This window comes from Puma concolor, chromosome C1 (genome assembly GCF_028749965.1).
Source record: "Puma concolor isolate L17-30 chromosome C1, mPumCon1.1.hap2, whole genome shotgun sequence".
Classification (NCBI taxonomy): domain Eukaryota; kingdom Metazoa; phylum Chordata; class Mammalia; order Carnivora; family Felidae; genus Puma; species Puma concolor.
In genome coordinates this window covers 26,872,305-26,893,451 of record NC_141674.1, presented here as the reverse complement: position 1 = coordinate 26,893,451, position 21,147 = coordinate 26,872,305, and the positions used below count along the sequence as shown (strand labels likewise).

Genomic DNA, 21,147 nt, shown 5'->3' with positions numbered 1-21,147 from the left:
GTAGCAGGCATATTGGCATGGGTAGGGAAGGAAGAGGCGTGTACAATTTATTATTATTCTTTTAAACCTAAGTGATTTTAATATAGTTGCCTTTATCACCAGAGATTCTACTGTAGTAGGATGAAATTGGGGCCCAAGAATCCTTACCTTTCTCAGGCATCCCAGGTGATATTGATGCCCAGTTTTCTTGGACCATTCTTTGAGAAATTCTGGAGTAGACTCTGGCCCACCTTAGTGAGAGGAAAATAACTTGTTGGTCTCAGTGTTTACATCTGTATATTTTGGGGATAATAATGTGTGTGTTCATTTATAACAGGTGCAGTTACTAAAGAGGCAACACAAAAAGTCATTGAAGATGTAAGTTTTATCGTTAATATTTTTCCTCATAATGCCACTTGGGTTTATTTTCATTTTGGATGTAGCATTCTAATATGTATCTGAATGCATTTCGCTTAGTCTTCAAAAAAAAGTAGAGTATTATGCACTGATTTTGTTTCGGAATCTTAAAGTTACATTAATAAGAATGCATTTCTGATTTATTTTGTTGTGTTCTGGCTCCTGAATTTCTTTCTTTCTTTTTTTAAAAATTTTTTAAAATTTAAAAGTGAGAGAGAAAGAACACGAGCAGGGGAGAGGGCAGAAGGAGAGAGGGAAAGAATGTTAAGGAGGCTCCACACTCAGTGCAGAGCCCAGTGCAGGGCTTGATCCCATGAGCCTGGGATCATGACCTGAGCCGAAATCAAGAGTGAGACGCTCAACGAACTGAGCCACCCGGGCTCCCTGGCTCCTTAATTTCTTTAAATTCTTGTTAATTCCATCTGGCTGCTTATTTTTCTCTTTTACTACATTCAAGTATTTTTCTTTTAGACTGGAAAGTCTCTTGAAAAAGTTCAGTGTAGTGTTATTTTATGCATCTTCAAATTATGTGAAGCTGAAAATAGTGCAAAGTAAAAATACATTTAAGTTCCCACTTTATGTTTCCAATTTGAAGTATTGTGAAACTTTTTAAAATTAAAAAAAATATTTTGAGGAAACACATAATTTCAAATCTGACTAGTTGAAAGGATTGCAAATTACGTCATTATTTTCCTATATCTTGTGTTAGCAGGAAACAAAATTCCCATCATCTTTTATCAATATCACATGAACCTAATATATTGGATCTTGGGTTAATGTTTTTGGGGACTGTTTTTGGTAGCTGTCTTAACATTTGCTTTTGGTATAGTTAAAGATATTTTTGTATGTCATATAGCAGTGTCATTCAAGTTCATTAAGTAGTGGTGCTAGTGCTAAAAAACTGTACCCCAAATTCAGTATCTTTGGAACAGAAGTTAGATGTGATAAAACTCTGTGAGAAAGGCCAGACCAGGATGTGCAGTTCATTTAGGAGAGTGCAGCCTGCAGAATATTGAGATAATGCTCAAAAAAACAAAAGCAGCATTAAAGAAGATACATCGTTTAGTTCACACACATACACTCACACACACACACACACACACACACACACACACACACACACACACACAAAATCTTATAACCAGGCAAGAATAATGGAGTAAACGGAAAAAATCCTGGCAACGCAGCTGCAAGATCAGTGCTGCTGTAATGCCCCCCTAAGTTCAAGCCATTGCCTGTGCTAAGGCCTGAAGTAATTTTAATGATTTGAAAGGAGTTGAAAGTGAGACAAAAAAGTTCACTACAAGTCATGGCTGGCCTTCTAATTTTAAAGCCTACCAAAGTTTTAAGAGTATAAAAATGAGCAGGCAAGCTATAGCTGCTAACCGAAGCTATCAAAACATTTCAGCTTTACCATAATCTAAAGAGGCTTTATCTTGGAAGACGACAGCCTCACGCCTGATAAACAATCTGTGAAAGTGACAAAGAAGGTGAATTTGTGCAAGGTTGGTGAAGGGGATGCTGAAATTTCGCTTGGGTGGTTCTCCATGGAGTAATACAGGAAGACTTGCTAGAATTAGAAAAACAAAGGCAGCTGGAAGAGGGTCCCGGCACTTATTGGGCCTTCAGCACAGCAGCCAGCAGCGAAGTAACTGGCATATGCTTTTGACCATATTCCAGCAACAATTGCTATTATTAAAGAAAGTGATCCAAATGTGGATTGCTGTTTCATGGTGGCAAGGTGAAAGATGGACAGTGTGTCTGCATATCAAGAAATCCCCAGAGGCAAAGAAAATGAGAGCAAAAACCAGCCACATCAGATTCATTCTTTAGTAGAAATCTTCCAGGGACTCAGACCAGCCTTCCCCATGATGTGGCGACATAGCTTGTCCTAATACCTTTTAACTCTCCCCTTACTTGTGTTGTTAGAAGATGATAATGATAACTTTTACTCAATTATTTTCAGGCAGGATACTGCAGTAGTTAATGCAATATCATTAAGTTAACTTTGTACTTATATTTGTATATTGTATATTATACATTAAGTTATATTTTAAAATTACGTGATTAATAAATTGCTATAACAGAATGAATAATTCTCTTCTTAAGCACATAACTGTATAATTGATAAGGGCATTAATAGACTAGGTTTTATACTAATGTTATTAGTATATATTATAAAAATATTCTATATTGGTTGCAAATTTATGTATCCTGAGAATGCATCCTTTTTCTTCTATATATGGGACAGTTAGTTTTGAATTATTCTGGGTTTTCAAGAATACATCCCTCATTTAAATAGGACTGCCCTATGTATTTTTTCTCTATGTGGAGTACCTCTATAATTCACCAGTCATTTAAACTGTGTTATAGAATAGCTCTGATTAATGTTTTCGGTTTAGTCAATACAAAGTATATGTAGTACTCTTAAATTTAAAAAAAAAATGAAAGTTTTAGAATCTTTTCTTTGTTTCTCTCAGACTTTAGTTTGACTCTCCTTCAAGTTATTTAAATAGTCTTAAATTTTAGGGGAAGGTGAGATATAGAAAAGGACAAAGAAGAAAATCTGCACAAGTCAGGGCTCCTGTGTGGCTCAGTCAGTTGAGCGTCCAGCTCTTGATTTCGGCTCAGGTCATGATCTCATGAGTCATGGGTTGAGCCTTGCATCAGCCTCCATGCTGACAGTGTGGGCCTTGCTTGGGATTCTCTCTCTCTCTTTCCCTCTCACCCCATCCGTGCTGTCACACACTCTCTCAAGATAAACTTAAAAAAATGTGCACAAGTCAGCAGACTTCCTAGGTAGTAATGTTTTAGACTAAACTTGCCATACAGACTCTGTTGCAACTCCTCATCTCTGCTGTTGTGCAGAAGTAACCATAGACAATCCATAAATGAGTAAGTGGCTGCATTCCAATAAAATTTTATTTACAAAACCAGGTGGTAGGCTGGGCTTGGTCCACTCTAAACTTTGCTAACTCCTGCTCTACTGTATTCTCACCATTGAGAATTAACCATTGTTAGATTGGGCTTATTTGCTTAGTTTTAGTCTATCTTTTTTTTTCTTTTTCTTTTAAAACTTATGTTTTTTTTCCTAAATTGAAGTATAATTGACATACAGTATCCTATTAGTTTCAGGAGTACATCAGTACATCATAGTGATTTGATATTTTTATACATTGTAAAATGATTCCCGGGGCGCCTGGGTGGCGCAGTCGGTTAAGCGTCCGACTTCAGCCAGGTCACGATCTCGCGGTCCGTGAGTTCGAGCCCCGCATCAGGCTCTGGGCTGATGGCTCAGAGCCTGGAGTCTGCTTCCGATTCTGTGTCTCCCTCTCTCTCTGCCCCTCCCCCCTTCATGCTCTGTCTCTCTCTGTCCCAAAAATAAATAAACGTTGAAAAAAAAAATTTTATAAAAAAAAAAATGATTCCCACAGTAAGTTGTAGTTACCATCTGTCACCATACAAAGTTATTACATTTTTATTGATTTTGTTCCTTGTGTTGTACATTACATCCCAATGGTTTATTTTTCTTATAACTGGACGTTTGTACCTCCTAATCCTCTTCACCTGTTTTGCCTGTCCCTCCTTCCCCCCCCCCCCCCCCCCCCGAATCTCTCCCTTTCTCTGATAACCAGAAATTCTATCTAGGAATCTGTTTCTGTTTTGTTTGCTCATTTGTTTTGTTTTTTAGATTCCACATACAAGTGAAATCATATGGTGCTTGTCTTTTTGCGTTTGACTTATTTCAGTGCACATAATACCCTCTGGGTCCATCTATGTTGTTGCAAATTTCATTCTTTTTTATGGCTGAGTTATATTCCAGTGTGTGTGTGTGTGTGTGTGTGTGTGTGTGTGTGTGTGCGCGCGCGCGCACGTGTGTGCATCATACTTCTTTATCCATCCATCAGTGAATACCTAGGTTGCTTCTGTATCTTGACTATTGTAAATAATGCTGCAGTGAACATAGGGGTGTATGTATCTCTCCACTTTGGTGTTTTGGTTTTCTTTGGATGCATTCCTAGAAGTTGAATTGCTGGATCATATGGGAATTCTATTTTTAACTTTTTGAGGAAACTCCATACTGTTTTCATACTATTTTCTACAGTGGCTGCACCAATATACATTCTCACTAGCAGTGCATGAGGGTTTTTTTCTATATCCATGCCAACACTTGTCATTTTTTTGTCTTTTTTATAATATCTAATCTGGCAGGTTTGAGGTGATGAATCATTGTGGTTTTGATTTGCATTTCCCTGATGATTAGTGATGTGATCATCTTTTCATATACCTGTTGACCATCTATCTATATGTCTTCTTTGGAAAAATGCTTATTCAAGTCCTCTGCCCATTTTTTAATTGGGTTTTTTTTTTATATTAAGTTGTATAAGTTCTTCCTATATTTTGGATATTCCCTTATCAGATGCATGAATTGCAAATATCTTCTCGCATTCAGTAGATTGCCTTTTCACTTTGTTGATCATTTCGTTCTCTATGTAGAAGTTTTTTAGTTTGATGTAATTCCGTTTATTTATTTTAGCTTTTGTTGCCCTTGCCTGAGGAGATTGGTCCAAAAAAATGTTGCTGATACTTATGTCAGATAGCTAACTGCCGGGGTACCTGGGTGGCTCAGTGGGTTAAGCGTCCAACTCTTGGTTTTGGCTCAGGTCATGATCTCACAGTTTTGTGGATTCAAGCCCCGAGTTGAGCTCTGCACTGGCAGCGTGAAACTTGCTTGGGATTCTCTCTCTGCCCCTCCCCCACTCATGCTGTCTCTGTCTCTCTCAAAATAAATAAATTAATTTAAAAAATGAAAAATAGCTAATTACCTATGTTTTCTTCAAGGCGTTTTATGGTTTCAACTCTTACTCAACATGTGGTGTAAGATAGTGGTCCGGTTTCATTCTTTTACAGGTAGTTGTTGGGTTTTTCCCTTATTGAAGAGATTGTCTTTTACCCACTGTATATTTTTGTCTCCTTTGTCATAGATTGACCATATATGAATGGGTTTATTTCTTGGTTCTCTGTTCTATTCCATTGATCTCCATGTCTGTTTTCCGGCCAGTACCATACTATTGTGGTTACTATTGCTTTGTAGTTTGAAATCAGGGAGTGCGTGATACTTCAGTTTTGTTTTTCTTTCTCAAGATTTCTTTGGCTATTCAGGGTCTTTGTGGTTCCATACAAATTTTAAGATTCTGTGTTCTAGTTCTATGAGAAATGTTGTTGGTATTTTGATGGGAATTGAATTGAATCTATAGATTCCTTTGGGTAGTGTGGACATTTTAACAATATTAATTCTTCTAGTCTATGAGCATGGTATTGCTTTCCATTTATTTGTATCTCCTTCAGTTTCTTTCATCAGTGTCTTATAGTTTTCAGAGTACAGATCTTTCATCTCTTTGGTTAAATTTATTTGTAGGTATTTTGTTCTTTTTGATGCAGTTGTGAGTGGGATTGTTTTTTAAGTTTCTCTTTCTAATAGTTCTTCATTAGTGTATAGAAATGCAACTGATTTCTGTCTGTTAATTTTGTATTCTGTGGCTTTACTGAATTCATTTCTTATTAGTTCATTGACTGCTGGATAGTGTTGTATGAAAGTAATGCATTTTATTTATCCTTGCTTTGTTGATGAACATTAGGTTGCTTCTAGGTCTTGACTATTAAAACAATCTCTGCTACAATCAACATCTTTGTATACATCTCCTTGTGCACGTGTGCTGGTGTTTGTCTGGTGTAGATATGGAAGAGTAGAATTTTGAATTCAAAGAGTATTTGCATTTTTGTTTTCAAAATGTCTGTTTCAGTTTTTATTCCTACCAGGAGATTATGATTATACTCATTTCCCACAGCCTTGCTATCATTCAGTGTTGTCAGATTTAAACATTTTTTGTCAGTCTATTTAGTAATACCTTATTTTATTTTGCATATCACTGATAACTAGCAATTTTGCTTATATGTCTGTATTTTTGAACATTTGAATTTTCTTTTCATTTCCTGTTCTTAATTTTTCCCCATTTTTGTGTGGAATTATCTTTTCCTTATTGATTTATAGAATCTCTTTATATATTCTGGATTTGCCCCCACCTCTTTCTACTCATTTTCACTGACACAAAAAACATGCAGTAATACTTAATATCTATGAAAAATATTTTAACACCAGAGCCCTCCAGCTATTGTCCTATTTCTCTACTCTCCATTTTAGAAAAACTCTAAGGGTGGCCTCAACTTCCTGCCTTACTCCCTTATCTGTTATCTTTCCTTAGGGCACTTAAGTCAGGCTTTGCACCATTCCATTGAAACTGCTCTTGTCAGGGTGCCTGGGTGGCTCAGTTGGTTAAGACTTTGGCTGAGGTCATGATATTGCGGTTCATGCGTTGGAGACCTGCGTTGGGCTCTGTGCTGACAGCTCAGAGCTGGAGCCTTCTTCAGATTCTGTGTCTCCCCTCTCTTTCTGCTCCTTCCCTACTGTGCTCTGTCTCTCTCTCAAAAATAAACAAACACGGGGGGGGGGGGGGAAGAAATTGCTCTTGTCAAGGTCACCATGAACCTTTAGTTTTGCAAGTCCAGTGGTCAATTTCCAGTTCTCATTTAACCTATCCTTTCAGTAACATTTGATACAGTTGCTCTCCCTTTCTTCTTCAAATACCTTCTTCAACTTCTAGGTCAACATACTTGTCTTTTTTCTCAATCTTCCTGGGGACTCAGTACAGTCCTGTGGTTTTTAAACACCCCCTAGATGGTGGCTTATTCCCAGATTTATTTCTCTTGCCATGACCTCTGAGCTCCAGATTCATGTATCCAGTTGCCTACTTGACATATACACTTAGATGATTAATGGCCATCTCAAATAATATGTCTAAATCAGAACCCTTTTATTCCACCCCAGACTTCCTCTCTAGTGTTCCTTACTTCTTACCATTCCTGCTGCTACCTTCTTTGTCTGAGGCACCATCGTCTTTTCTCTGATTCATTGCAGTGACCTCCTACCTGTCTTCCTGCTTGCATTCTTGCCCTTTGCATTTTTTTTCTCCACATTGTTAGCAGAATGATTTTAAATCAGATTGTGTCACTCCACTGCTTAAAAATCTTCAATGAAATTCTGTAAAAGAAGAATAAAGAAGGGGGAAGAGGAAGAGCTAGTTTCCAAAATTATAGTAGAACTGTGAATTTTATGAAGCTAGAAAGATAAAACAATTGATACTGAAGCCATGAACTCAATAGAAGTCCGGAAATAGACCTAAATATGTATGTAGATTTAGAAATAATAAAGATAGCACTTCAGATCAGTAGGAGAAACTTATTCAATAAACAGCATTGTGACAACTGAGCATACATATGGAAAAAAATAAATTGGATTTCTACCTTACGAGTTCCACCAAAATGAAGTCCACATGGAGAAAAGATTTAAATGTAAAAAAATAATAAAGTAGTAGGGAAGAATACAGGAAAGAATTTTAATAAACAAGTAGAGAAAGTCTTTCTAAATATGTCACAAAACTCGAAGCCATAAAGAGTTGTTATGGAAATTCAGCTACATTTCAAAGTCAGAAGACATGAAAAAAATTAAAAGGTTGCAATTCATGTCATAAAAAGCCAGTTTTTCCATATGTAAAGAGCTTCTATAAATCAATAAAAAGACCCAGCACCCAGTAGAAAAATGGGCAACAAAATCTCATCCATCAGACTAGTAAATAAAAATTATTCTTAAAAAAATTTTTTTAATGTTTATTTATATTTGAGAGAGAGAAAGAGACAGAGGGCAAATGGGGGAGGGACAGAGAGAGGGAGGCAGAATCTGAAGCAGGCTCCAGGCTCTGAGCTGTCAGCACAGAGCCTGACGTGGAACTTGAACTCACGAACCATGAGATATGACCTGAGCCGAAGTCAGATGCTTAACCGACTGAGCCACCCAGGTGCCCCGGAAATAAAAATTATTCTTAAACATATGCAAAGATACTCAACTTTAAAATTAGAGAAATTCCAACTTTATCAGATTGGCAACAATAAAAATAATGGATAACACTGTTAAGGCATTTTTACATGTTGTCAATTGCAGTTGGTAAAACTGCTACAGAGAGCAATTTAGTAAAACTTGTTAAAATTTAAAATGTAAATACCATATTACCAAGGAACTCCATTTTTAGGAATTTATCCTTCAGATATATTTTGCACATTTATAAATTGAAGTATGTACGGGGATGATTTCAGCATTGTTTGTAGTAGCAAAGGCTTGAAAACAGCCACATTGTTTGATCAATAGTCAGGGCCATTGTGAGTTCATTCTCAGTTACTGTGTGAACTAGAAAAAAAAAAAAATAGGCCTACATGGGTAGAACCTGAAATATACCCCTCTCCTAGCTCATACTTAGTCATGTGGTCTGGTGAGTGGAATTCCCTGCCCAAGCATATACAGCAGCTCTTTGGGGACTATAGTTAAAATAAGTACGCTATATCCATTACAGTAGAATACTGTGCACTTAAAAAGAATGTGGTAACTATATATGTACAGACATAGAGCAGTCTCATATACAATAAATGAAAAAGGCCAAATGGTATAGCAAACTGCCATTTGTGTTTTAAACACACATACAGACACACCACCACCACCACCACCACATACCTATACATATGTATAGAAAGCACTGGAAGGCAGCCAATGAATAGATAATAGTGGTTGCCTCTAAGGAGAACTGAACGACTGAGGCAGAATTTAAGAGGGAAATTAGTATATTTTCATGTTTGATATTAAAGTCTTTGAATTTTATGTCACATGTTACATTACTCATTCAAAAAATTATGCATAGAAGTTTTTAAAACATTTTTTAAATGTTTATTTATTTTTTAGAGAAAGAGTGTGAGCAGGGGAGAGGCAGAGAGGGAGACAGAGACTCTGAAGCAGGCTCCTGTGCTGACAGCAGAGAGCCTGATGTGGGGCTCGAACTCCTGAACTGTGAGATCATGACCTGTGCCGTCAGGTGCTTAACCAACTGAGCCACCCAGGTGTCCCCCCCACCCCCTTCTTTTTTAACTTTATAGAATTTTTTTTAAAGGCTAAAGGAAAACAGGGTACAGGATAGGAGTAGATAGTTCACAGAAGAGGAAACACTAATAATGCTTAAACATGCAAAATACCTAACCACACTACTGTTAGATAATTTTTCATTTATTGAGAAATAACAAAAAGTTTCATAAATACCATATTAACTGGAGTGTTGGGAAACGAGCTCATGTACATTGCTGAAGGTCATATAATATGATATAGTGTGCTTCTATGGAAAGCAGTGTGACTGTACTAACATAATTAAAGTCTTCTGACCCACCAAACCACAATTTAGAATACCTTATTCTATAAATATACTAGCACGTGTAGAATTAATTTATATGTAGGGGTATTTATTAAAGCATTGTTTGGGGCGCCTGGGTGGCTCAGTCAGTTAAGTGTCCAACTTCAGCTCAGGTCATGATCTCATGGTTCATGGGTTCGAGCCCCATATCAAGCTCTGTGCTGAACACTTGCTCAGAGCCTGGAGCCTGCTCAGATTCTGTGTTTCCTTCTCTCTCTGTCCCTCTGCTTGCACTCTGTCTCACTCTGTCTCTCAAAAATAAATAAATGTAATAAAAAAAAGCCTTGTTTGTAATAGCAAATGTTTTTAACATTCAGTTTTCAGTAGCAGAGATTCTTCAGATTACCTATGATACATTCAATGTATAAAGCTGTTATTAGGGTGGCTTTATACAAAGTTATGTAAATATACCTCTAAGATAGCTTGCTAATAGGTACAGTACAAGGTGCTAGAGCCTTGCTAATAATATGCCACCAATTTGTAGTCAGAAGCAACTTATTTAATTACATAGACCACCTTTAGAAGGATGTGTAAGAAACTAGGAGGGCACCTGAGTAGCTCAGTCAGTTAAGTGTCCGACTCTTGATCTTGGCTCAGGTCATGATCTCACGGTGTGTGGGTTTGAGCCCTGCATCAAGCTTCACACTGACAGTGTGGAGCCTGCTTGGGATTCTCTCTCTCTCTGCCTCTCTCCGCGCCTCTCCTGCTCACACATGTGCTTTCTGTCTCTCAAATTAATAAACTTCAAAAACAAAACAAAACTGGGAACCTTGTATTCAAGGTTGAGTCTGGACAGGGGGTAGATGGGTGGAAAACTTACTTTTCATGTAAATACTTTTATACCTTTTGTATTATTACATAATTCAAAATTATTACATCCATTGCTTATTTAAAAAGTAAATTTAAATATAATCTGCAGTGCATTCCATCATATTTAAAATACAATCCTAATTTCTTACTGTTTTTGAAACTAAGACCTTCAAGATCCTATACAATTTGGCTTCTGCCAGCCTCTTCAAACATTTCATTCTAGCCCCTGCTTACTTTATTTCAGCCTTGTTCTTGTTAATGTTCCTAAAGCATGCTAGACTCTCCCATTTCAGGGCTTTTGCATCTGTAATCCCACTGCCTGGAGTCCTCTGACTTCAAGCCTTTGTGTGGTTTGTTCTTTTGAGTTGAGTATTCAGAAGATCTCTGCTCAAATATTTACTCTAAAAATACCCTTTCTCCACACCATTACCCTCCATTCCCTTACCCTGCTTTCTTTCATAGCACTCGTCACTACCTGGAATTATACAATATATATTTGCTTTACTTGTTTATCTTTTGTGTCTCCCTGTGGGATGTAAAGCCCATAAAGGCAGGACTTTCTTTCTCTTTTTTTTTGCTGTATCCCCAGGGCTTAGAACAGTGCCTGAGTTACAGTAAACATTCCGTAAATACTTGTTGAGTGAAAAACATGTTTTATTTATGAAAAAAATTTTTTTTAATTTTTATTTATTTTTTGAGAGGGAGAGAGAGAGAGCAAGCAGGGAAGGGGCAGAGAGAGAGAGGGAGACACAGAATCTGAAGCAGGCTCCAGGCTCGGAGCTACCAGTGTAGAGCCTGATGTGGGGCTTGAACTCATGAACTGCGAGATCATGACCTGAGCTGAAGTCGGACACTTAACCACTTAACCAACTGAGCCACCCAGGCACTCCAGCAAACATCTTTTAAATACATTTTCTCTCTCTCTTTCTCCCTTTAGGATATTTTATTCTTATTTTTGAGAGAGAGTGAGAGCAGGGGAGGGCAGAGAGAGAGGGAGACACAGAATCGGAAGCAGGCTCCAGGCTCTGAGCTGTCAGCACAGAGCCTGATGTGGGGCTCAAACCCACAAACTGAGATCATGACCCGAGCTGAAGTCGGATGCTTAACAGACTGAGCCACCCAGGTGCCCCTTAAATATATTCTCTAACTCTGTTGCTTACTCTTCAGCTTTGTTTTATAAAGACCTTTATTTAAAAAAAAAAAAAAAAAAAAAATTCAAGATAGTCAAATGTATTAGTCGTTTCTATTTTGTTTATAATTCTTGTGTTTCTTTTAAGAATATCTCCTCTTTGTTCTGGTCATTTGAAAGTTCTCCAGTGATTTAATTTATTTTATTTTTTTGTTTTGTTTTATTTATTTTTTAAATATTTTATTTTTAAGTTATCTCTCGTCCCAACGTGGGGCTTGAACTCACAACCCCGAGATCAAGAGTCTTTGCTGACTGAGCCGGCTAGCCACTCCCTCTCCAGTGATTTTAAAGTTTCATTTTTTTCATGTTGAGGTCTTAAATCAATATGGAATATATTTTGCATAAAGTCTGAGTTGGATCTAATTTTTCTGAATAGCCAATTGTCTTAATCAGTAAAGATTGTTTTTATTGTGTTGATTGTCCTTACTATAGGCAGAGTATTTTTAAAAAATTAATGAATGGAACTGACACTAATTAGAAGATTTAGGAATTAGTGTATATTTTCCAAAGTAGCTTCTTTATTGCAACTACTCTTTCACAGGAATTGTTTCTTTTACTATGTGCCAACTTTCAATTGATAGTGATTCTGGTCAGTGTTAAGGTACTAAAAAACATGTTTTTGGTTTCTGAATTTGCTTTTAACTAGGGAAGCACACAGATAGATGCCACAAAACTTCTATCTTCCCAGTCTTCCAAGCTTTTAAAGAACAAAGCAGTATTGTGCAAGCCTGTCACACAGACCAAGGCCACCTCTTGCAAACCACATACACAACACAAGGAATGTCAGACAGGTATGTATCCTTGTGCTCTGCTTATGTGGAAAGTTAACTCTGTTTTGTTTTTGTTTTTTTTAAGAAAGGCAAAGAAAATCATATACCATTTCTTAAACGGGAAAACATTCATCCTTGCATCACATCCTTTGAACATCTGATTTATTCCTTTTGTAATTATTGTCATTAACACCAATAACTACTAAATTGAATCCATCTGCACACACAGCATTATGTGGACAGACATCTCTGTGCACTGCTGTTTTTCAAATGTACAAACTATTATAACTATTAAGATACAAATTTCTTTAAAAGAGTTAATGATTTAACTGTAGTTCTTCTTTCTTTTTAAAAACAATGTGAATTAATTTGTCATTTACTAAAAATATAACTGTGTGTCTGAGGTGTTGGTGATCAGGAAAATGACTTGAATTCATATTTGGAAAGGCTGTAAACTATTGCTGCCCCAATCCATGTTAACTGCCACTACCCTCATGTTTTCAATTACTTACATAGCCTACTCTGCCCAAAGCATTTTTTGATTTTTGTTTTTAATGATAATTTTACTACACAGAATATATGTAGTTTATTTAAAAGTATAATCTGTCAACAAGTAATCTTGAGTTTTTATGTAGGGTGCATTTCTTTTAGTAGGAGTCAAGGAGAATCCTGTTTTCCTTCCAAAGTAAATTTGATTGTTGTATATTCCTGTTAAAATGATATACTCTGTGTACATGAATTTATATTCTATATACATTCACATGTGGAAGGTAGTAAAAGATCTGTGGACATCTGTATGTGTGGGTATGTGTGTGCTTATACATTTTTCAAAAATTTCTAGATTAAATACTGGATTGTTTAAGATGTACTGTTGTGAACTTTTTCCTTTGACATTGCTCATCAGAAATACTCCATGTCAATATAAATTTAAATATACATTGAGATTCTCAATGGATGCATAGATTCCAATGTATGTACCTATCCATCCCCCTAAGATTGACACTTGGATCGCTTTTAGTTGCTTAATATTGTAAACAGTATTGAGTTAAGTTGTGTAAATGAATCTTTGTTCACTTGTCTAATTAGGTCTTTAGGATAAATCCTAAGTAGTAGAATTTCAGATTCAAAAGCTATCATAGATTTTTAAGGCTTTTTGATATGTGTTGCAAAACTGAAAAATTACATCAGTGTTTGAGAACACTCATTTCTCTTTACCCTCATACATTGGGTATTAAAACTACTAATTAACCTTTTTTTTTCTTCAACTTTAATTTGGAGAAATTTCAAAGTTCAGAATGATTGAAAATATGGCACAATGAACATTAATATATTCTACAGCTAGATTCACCAAATGTTAACTTTTTAAACATTTGTTTTCTTTTTTCTGAAATTTAAAAAAGTAAATTAATTTATTCTTAACTAGATGCATCCTGTGGACTTCAGCCCTAATTCCAGCAATCTGTTGAATATATATATATAGCATTGCTAGTTCACGTCCCGCAGCCTATAGTTTTGCTCTAGTCAGTGGCCAAGTTTTGGGCAAGGAGAAATTCTGTTTTTAATGGCACCATGAAAGTTCTGTGGTTTCTGTTTCAACGTTAGTGTATTCTTTTGACAAATATAAATACTAAAAAAAGATATTTTAAATGTGTGGGGGAAAACATAAAGACTATTGCTTATTTCTTCTTGAAAAATAACAGTGATTCAAATATTTCATTCAGATTTACCTATGCCTAATGAGAAAAATGATGCGGAACTTGATTCTCCACCTGCAAAGAAAAAAAGAATAGGTTTTTTCCAGACTTATGATGCGGAATATTTAAAAGTTGGTTTTATTATCTGTCCAGGATCAAAAGAAAGTTCACCAAGGCCACAATGTGTCATTTGTGGAGAAATCTTATCCACTGAAAACATGAAGCCAGCAAATCTTTCTCATCATCTGAAGACAAAACATTCAGAATTAGAAAACAAACCAGTAGATTTTTTTGAACAAAAATCTCTTGAAATGGAATGTCAGAATAGTTCTTTAAAAAAGTGTTTACTAGTTGAAAAGTCACTTGTGAAAGCTTCTTATTTAATTGCTTTCCAAATTGCTGCCAGCAAGAAGCCATTCTCCATTGCCGAAGAATTAATTAAACCATATTTAGTGGAAATGTGTTCAGAAGTTTTGGGTTCAAGTGCTGGAGACAAAATGAAAACCATTCCTCTTTCTAATAACACGATTGGACACAGGATTGATGAGTTGTCTGCAGACATTGAAGATCAGCTGATTCAAAAAGTCAGAAAGTCAAAGTGGTTTGCCCTTCAGGTAGATGAATCATCAGAAATCTCAAATATCACCCTTCTTTTGTGCTATATTCGTTTCATTGATTATGATTGCAGTGATATAAAAGAAGAATTACTATGTTGCATTGAAATGCCTTCTCAAATAACTGGTTTTGAAATATTTGAACTAATAAATAAATATATTGATAGTAAGTCTCTGAATTGGAAACACTGTGTTGGTCTCTGTACAGATGGGGCTGCAAGCATGACTGGCAGGTGTTCTGGTTTAAGGGCAAAGATTCAAGAAATCGCCACGAATACAGTGGCATTTACACACTGTTTTATTCACCGTGAGCATTTAGCAGCAGAAAAGTTGTCTCCATGCTTACATAAAATTCTTTTGCAGTCAGCACAAATTTTAAGTTTTATAAAGAGCAATGCATCAAATTCACGAATGTTAACGATTTTGTGTGAAGAAATGGGGCCTGAGCATGTGAATCTACCCCTTCATGCTGAAGTACGTTGGATTTCGAGAGGGAGAATTTTAACAAGATTATTTGAACTACGACATGAAATTGAAATTTTTTTAAACCAGAAGCATTCAGATTTGGCCAAGTATTTTCTTGATGAAGAATGGGTTGCAAAGCTGGCCTATTTATCAGATATTTTTTCACTTATAAATGAACTCAACTTAAGTCTCCGAGGAACTATGACTACTCTCTTCAATTTGTATAATAAAATGGATATACTTAAGGAAAAGTTAAAAATGTGGTTGAAGCGCACACAAGAGAATGATTATGACATGTTCCCTTCATTTTCCGAATTCGTAAACTCATCAGACTTAAATATGAGAAGCATTGCAAGCATTATTTTTGAGCACCTGGAAGGACTTTGTCAAATGTTCAATGACTGTTACCCACCAGAAGAAGACTTGCGTTCAGGAAATTTGTGGATAATTAATCCTTTTATGAATTCCAAAGATAGTAATCTCATGGACTTCGAAGAAGAAAAACTAGTACAGCTATCTTCAGATTTGGAATTACAGTCAGTATTTAAATCAATGTCTGTGACTCAGTTTTGGATAAATGCAAAGACAAATTACCCAGAACTCCATGAAAAGGCAATGAAGTTTTTATTGCCCTTTTCAACTGTTTATTTATGTGATGCTACATTTTCCGCTTTGACTGAGTCAAGACAAAGAAATCTGTTGGTTTCTGGTCCTGCTCTAAGACTTGCAGTCACATCTTTAATTCCAAGGATAGAAAAATTAGTAAAGGAGAAAGAATAGTAAGATGGGTATTGCTAATGATCAAAGTCTATAATTTTGTGTTAAATTTTGTATAAATATCCTAAAATATAATTTCCTAATGTGGATATGTGTTTTCAGTGATTATATGTTTTAATAATTTTTCTTTTTGTTGAGGAATAATTGTGCATTTATACCTAGTTATATATTATAATTTTAATAGTCCAAGGCAGAGAATTTAGCTATTTGATTGATTGATTGGATCATCTGGATTAGGGACAAAAATGGTCACAAAAAGCCTGTTTGTAATGTATCAGCACACCTGGATGTTAATCTGCTTGGCCTTTAGAAGCACATGGGACATTGCAGTCTTCAGCCAGGCAGCCACCCACCCCAGCAGGTTGTGGGTACGTAGAAAACAAAGATCTAAGCAGCTTGGCTGATCAGAAATAGAAGCTGCAGGAGAGTAGGGGTTTCTGTGGCGCTCTAGACCAGGGTTTGGCAAACTTTTCCCATAAAAGGCCAGATAGTGAATACTTTAGGTTTTGCAGGCCATGTGGTGGCAACTAGTCAATTTTGGGTTTGCAGCACAAAAGCAGCTGTAGGCAATACACAGACAAATGAGTGTGGCTGTGTTTCAATAAAACTTTATGAACATTGAACTAAGAATTTCATATAATTTTCATGTGTCATGAAAGCTGCCTTAAAATTTTTTTTATCATTAAAAAATGTAAAACATTGTTAGCTGGGGAGGAAGAAGGGGGAACCAGTGGGAAAAAACCGCTGACTAAATTTGGCCCACAGTTTGTCTATCAAGGTCTAGACTGATTTCCAGGTTATAGCAGATGGACCACGAGTGGCCTGTAGGGTTTTGTTAGTGGAAGTCTCTCTTACCTATGCTGCAAGTGTCTGAATTTTCAAACACTTTTCATATTTTAATTTCAACTGAGAGGAATTGGAGGAAAAATATATTTTACACAAAGAAAGCAATTTATAATTACTTGCTACCGACTTATTATTAATGATTTCATAATTTACTAATTTACAAATAACGTTTGAGCTCTTACAGGTGCCAGACATTGTGCTAGGCCTGTTCCTAAGGAGAACAGGCTTAATCGCTTTTACAGATGCAAATAGTGAGGCCCGAAGAGGTTAGGTGGCAGCTCAGATCCCAAAGCTAGGGTGGCTCAGGCTGGAAGGAAACCCCGGTCTTCTGCGAGGCACGTGTAGATGGTTACTCCTGGAGTCTGACTCTACTCAGTCATACTGGTTGGGAGACAAGAGATGCCCCTTGAATTCAAAGGGGCTCGTGCGGTCATTTGAGCCACTGGGCTTCAGTGCCCCCATCTGAGAGATGGGGATGCCCCTCCCGAAGGCCGTCTCCCCTCGCAACAGGTGGGGGCCAGAAAAGAGGGTGGCAACAGCCTCGGGGTGGGGGGCGGGGAGCGGGAGGTTCTGGCGCGGGTCTTCTGGTGGCCCTGGGGAGGGAGGAACCGAGCGGGCGGCAGGGGGAGGGTTCGGCAGGGCCTCTCCTCTCCTCCCCTTCCTTTCCTTTCCCTTTCCTTCCCTCCCGGAGGACCTGCGCGGCCATGGCGCTCGGGCTCGCCGCTCTGCGCGTCCTGCTGGGTGGCTTCTTCGCGCTCACGGGGGCGGCCAAGCTCTCGGGGCAGATCTCGGCTCCAGCGTCCGAGCAGATGGTGAGCAGCGGGATGTGGGCGGCCACGCGGCGGCGGGTACTGCGGACGCGGCCGTTACGCACCCCCCCCCCCCCCCCCCGCGGCGACCGGCCCGCCTGCCTGCGCCGGTGCCCCGCGGACCCGCCTGCCTTCCGGCGAGACAGTGCTAGACTGAGACGTAGGCGCTCTCCCGGGGTGCTCCTCCGAGTCCTCTGGCTCTTGCCTAGACGGAAGGGGCACATCTTCCAGCTGAGCACTGGGGGCCCCGGGCAAACCTAGGGCTGGAGGAGGAATGCGCCGGGACCCCGGGCGGAAGAAGATGGAATGGAAGGGGGACCCAGAACCCTCCCTGCCCCTTTCTCCTCCTTCTCCTGTTTGCGTTCTTGGGAGGTTCATGAGGATGGGTTTATGAATTACCGCTTGGTGGGCTAGGAAACTCTCCCTGAAGGTGAAGTGTGTCTGCTAAAGGTTACACGGCAGGTCAGGAAGCAGGAGTCAATCTAGACGCTCCCCTAACTCAGAATCCAGAGAACCCTTCCCCAGGCAGCTTGAGAGGGAAGTCTACAAGTTCTTCCACCTTCCGGCTAGGTCCAGACTCGGGAAAGCTTTCGTGCCCTTATGCTCACCAATTCCCCAGCCCTTCAAATAAGCCTGACTTGGAGACCCCTGCCAGCCTCCGTCTCCCAGGCCTGGGTTCTGCCCTTCCTCCCTGGTTTAGGGTGGTGGATTGTTTGCGGAAGTACATACCTCCCCAGAGCCAGCCGCTTACAGTTTCTTCCTTGCTGCTGACAGTAGGGGAGGTAGAGCTAAAGTGGGGGTGGGGTGCGATGCAGGAAAAGGTAGTCAGCCAGAGGCTGAAGTTGTCACGGAGCCTAACTCAGCACAATGAGTCTCTTTGAGCCTCCTTAACTACTCTTGTGTCGACTGCAATGGGATCCAGGCCCAGCATACCATATTCATAGTGGAATCCGTTGAATGAGCAACCGTCTACCCTTCCATCCTCACCCCCACCTCCCAATATTCCCAGCATAGTGTCATCAGGGGAAAGCAGGTCAGGCAGAAAGAAAGAGAAGCTGTGACATTCCTAAAGTTGGCAAGCCTAGCTTCCTGGTCTTGGAATTTGGGGCTGGGTTGTAATCTGGTGAGAGTCTGTTGAGAAAATCAGTCCATCTCTGCACCACACCATCCAGCCCTTCTTGGAGGGTAAAGCCTGTTTCCTGATTCCGAAGCTCAGCTCCCCCCGCCCCTCCCCAGGGAGGCCCTCCCCTCTCCAGACTGACCTCAACCCTGGACCTGACCTAGAATAGTAGCTCCTTTGTTGGGGGGGGGGGTGGGGAGGGGTTGAGGGCGCAGGCCCAGAATGTCCCTGTGGAGTGCCCAGGCAGTGGATCCTTGTTGAGTGTGGCTGACAGACATTCCCTGCTGCCCCTAGAAAGCCCTGTTTGTGCAGTTTGCTGAGGTGTTCCCGTTGAAGGTGTTCGGCTATCAGCCAGATCCCATGGGCTATCAAGAGGCTGTGGGCTGGCTGGAACTGCTGGCTGGGCTGCTGCTGGTCCTGGGCCCACCGATGCTGCAAGAGATCAGTAACTTGCTTTTGACCCTGCTCATGATGGGTAAGGGGGTGCAACTGGGCTGGGGAAATCGGGGCTTCTGGCAGAGGATCATGGAAGATCTGGCTGTTCCCTTTACTGTTGCCTCCTTTCCTTTTTTTCTAGAACCAGGAGCCCTCCCTGCTGTACTCTATTTTCCATGGCCTTTGGACTAGGACAGATGCTTTTAAAACTTAGTATACTAGAACGTGATTCTTTGTCAGACATACTTCCTACCTCATCAGTTCAACTGGCTGCAGGGTATTCCCATTGTATGGATGTATATAATCTCAAAGTCCGTACTGCTCTCTCCTAAGCCCTACCCTAAAGAGGAGGGGATGGAGTTGCAGCTGCCGGTGGGGTTATGTGTCTGGCAGGTGGGAATCGAGAGCAAGGAAGCCAGGGCCCCCAGAAAAGCAGAGAATTTCCCTGTGACAGGCAGTTGTAGAGCACCCCCTCGTAGCAGCTCTGCCCACAGGACCTGCTGATGTACCAAGACAGCTGCTGCTTCAAAGATCAGACGACTTCAGACTCTTCTGGATCCCCTGGCCTTGTGTCACCATTGCTGCCACCACTGCCACCCCTCCCCCCGCCCCGGACTTGCTTTCCATCTCTGAGGCTTCCCTCATTTTCGGATCTTTCCCATACCTCCACCTTCCCTCCGGTAGGATTAAGAAAGGAGAAGGATTAGAAGTTGTTCCCAGATGCCCACCTACCTACCTCCCTGCGCCATTTGGCTAGATTGCTCCTGTTTCTTTCTCACCCTCTGAGAGGGGCTACATTAGTTTAAGAGGCTTCTGATTCCTGGTTCTGTTTGGGAGGCCAGAGAGATGAGAGCAGCTAGCTCAGGCTCTGTGTGGGTGTGGTTGGGAGGTGTTGAATGGGAAGGCTTCAGCTGGAGAGGGGCAGGGGGCCTCAGGGACCTCACTTTCCATTCCAGGAGCCATCTTCACTCTGGCATCTCTGAAAGAGTCACCGAACACCTACATCCCAGCAGTCATCTGCCTGGGGCTCCTGCTGCTGCTGGATATCTGCCAGCTCTGAGTCCAAACTAAGAAGGTGGTCAGACCCACTAGGAAGAAGACTCTTGCAAGTGCGTTCAAGGAGTCCTGGGAGTCCTTTTTTCTCTTCATGCCACATCACTATCACGGCAGGAGTATGGTGGAACGCCGAGTCTGCCACCTTCTTACCAGTGCATCCAGGGCTGTTCAGTGTTGAAGCAGACATCTTCTCTACCTGACCCTGCTTTCTCTCTGAGACATTCACTGCTCTTTTTTGAGGAGCACGTGTTGCACACACTGTCATTCCTCATGTAATATGGAAATAGAAAACAGAAAAGCAATTTAAATCACCTCAAAATTTAATGCACCAAAAATAACCACTATCCACTCCTTTTTAATAACTGTACCTCAACTCTTACTATGCCTTTGTACAGATGTTTTTAATGAAAATGAGGCAATTATAAATTACTTTATTAAATGTCTCTTAAAACTAACATACTGTAACACCATTCATTCCGTGTCTGTTTTACCTCATTGATGTTAATGGCTGTATAGTATTCCGTTGTGAGGATGTACTGTAATATATTTATCCTAGCCCCCACTAAGGAACATTTAGATTGTCCCTAGTTTTTTGCTATTGTAAACTTCACAGTAAATCACCTTTGCATACTTACTGTCTTTCCCTCGAAGTGAGGGTGCTGCTTCAAAAGACCCGCACATTTAAAGCATTGGTATTACATACTTAAAATTTACACCTTGGCTATGGCAGAGTCTAAGTAACTGCCTCTGCCTGTGTGCTTCCCAGTCGCGTGAGATATCCCCTCCCATTCTTTTACTTTGTGCACTTTAGATCTGCGGAGC

General features: G+C 39.6%; 2 protein-coding genes and 1 long non-coding RNA gene across 18 annotated transcripts in view; 2 read left to right on the top strand and 1 right to left on the bottom strand.

Annotated features, from left to right (window-relative positions):
- ZMYM6 (zinc finger MYM-type containing 6) overlaps window positions 1-16,682 on the top strand; it is a 61,981-nt gene extending 45,299 nt beyond the window's left edge. For 10 of the 11 annotated variants that reach the window (XM_086716403.1, XM_086716404.1, XM_086716408.1 and 7 more), the window contains 3 exons: window positions 317-357; window positions 12,386-12,530; window positions 14,231-16,682. In XM_086716403.1, coding sequence (XP_086572529.1) covers window positions 317-357; window positions 12,386-12,530; window positions 14,231-16,062 — 2,018 coding nt within the window. In that variant the 3' untranslated portion in view covers window positions 16,063-16,682. The remainder of the gene's footprint in view (window positions 1-316; window positions 358-12,385; window positions 12,531-14,230) is intronic. The other variant, XM_086716410.1, reaches the window with a different exon arrangement.
- On the bottom strand, window positions 74-17,714 carry LOC147577911 (uncharacterized). Of its 3 annotated transcripts, none has more exons than XR_015254603.1 (4): window positions 17,600-17,714; window positions 17,088-17,286; window positions 7,313-7,495; window positions 74-230 (listed from the first exon to the last, which is right to left on the bottom strand). It is a non-coding gene; the product is annotated as an uncharacterized LOC147577911 (long non-coding RNA). The 3 variants fall into 3 exon arrangements; XR_015254602.1 differs by having other exon boundaries at window positions 84-230; window positions 7,384-7,495; XR_015254601.1 differs by lacking the exons at window positions 74-230; window positions 7,313-7,495 and having other exon boundaries at window positions 17,018-17,286.
- Window positions 17,584-20,780, top strand: TMEM35B (transmembrane protein 35B). 4 transcript variants are annotated; one of them, XR_015254600.1, is made up of 5 exons: window positions 17,584-17,717; window positions 19,129-19,309; window positions 19,412-19,466; window positions 19,764-19,949; window positions 20,226-20,338. XR_015254600.1 is itself a non-coding variant. In XM_086716423.1 (4 exons), the coding sequence occupies exons 1-4, from the start codon at window positions 17,610-17,612 to the stop codon at window positions 20,327-20,329; spliced, it is 453 nt and encodes a 150-aa protein (XP_086572549.1). In that variant the 5' UTR covers window positions 17,584-17,609; the 3' UTR covers window positions 20,330-20,780. The 4 variants fall into 4 exon arrangements, 3 of the variants coding, with proteins under 3 accessions (XP_086572549.1, XP_086572551.1, XP_086572550.1); XM_086716423.1 differs by lacking the exon at window positions 19,129-19,309 and having other exon boundaries at window positions 20,226-20,780; XM_086716425.1 differs by lacking the exon at window positions 19,764-19,949 and having other exon boundaries at window positions 20,226-20,780.
- The last annotated feature ends 367 nt before the right edge of the window (window positions 20,781-21,147 follow it).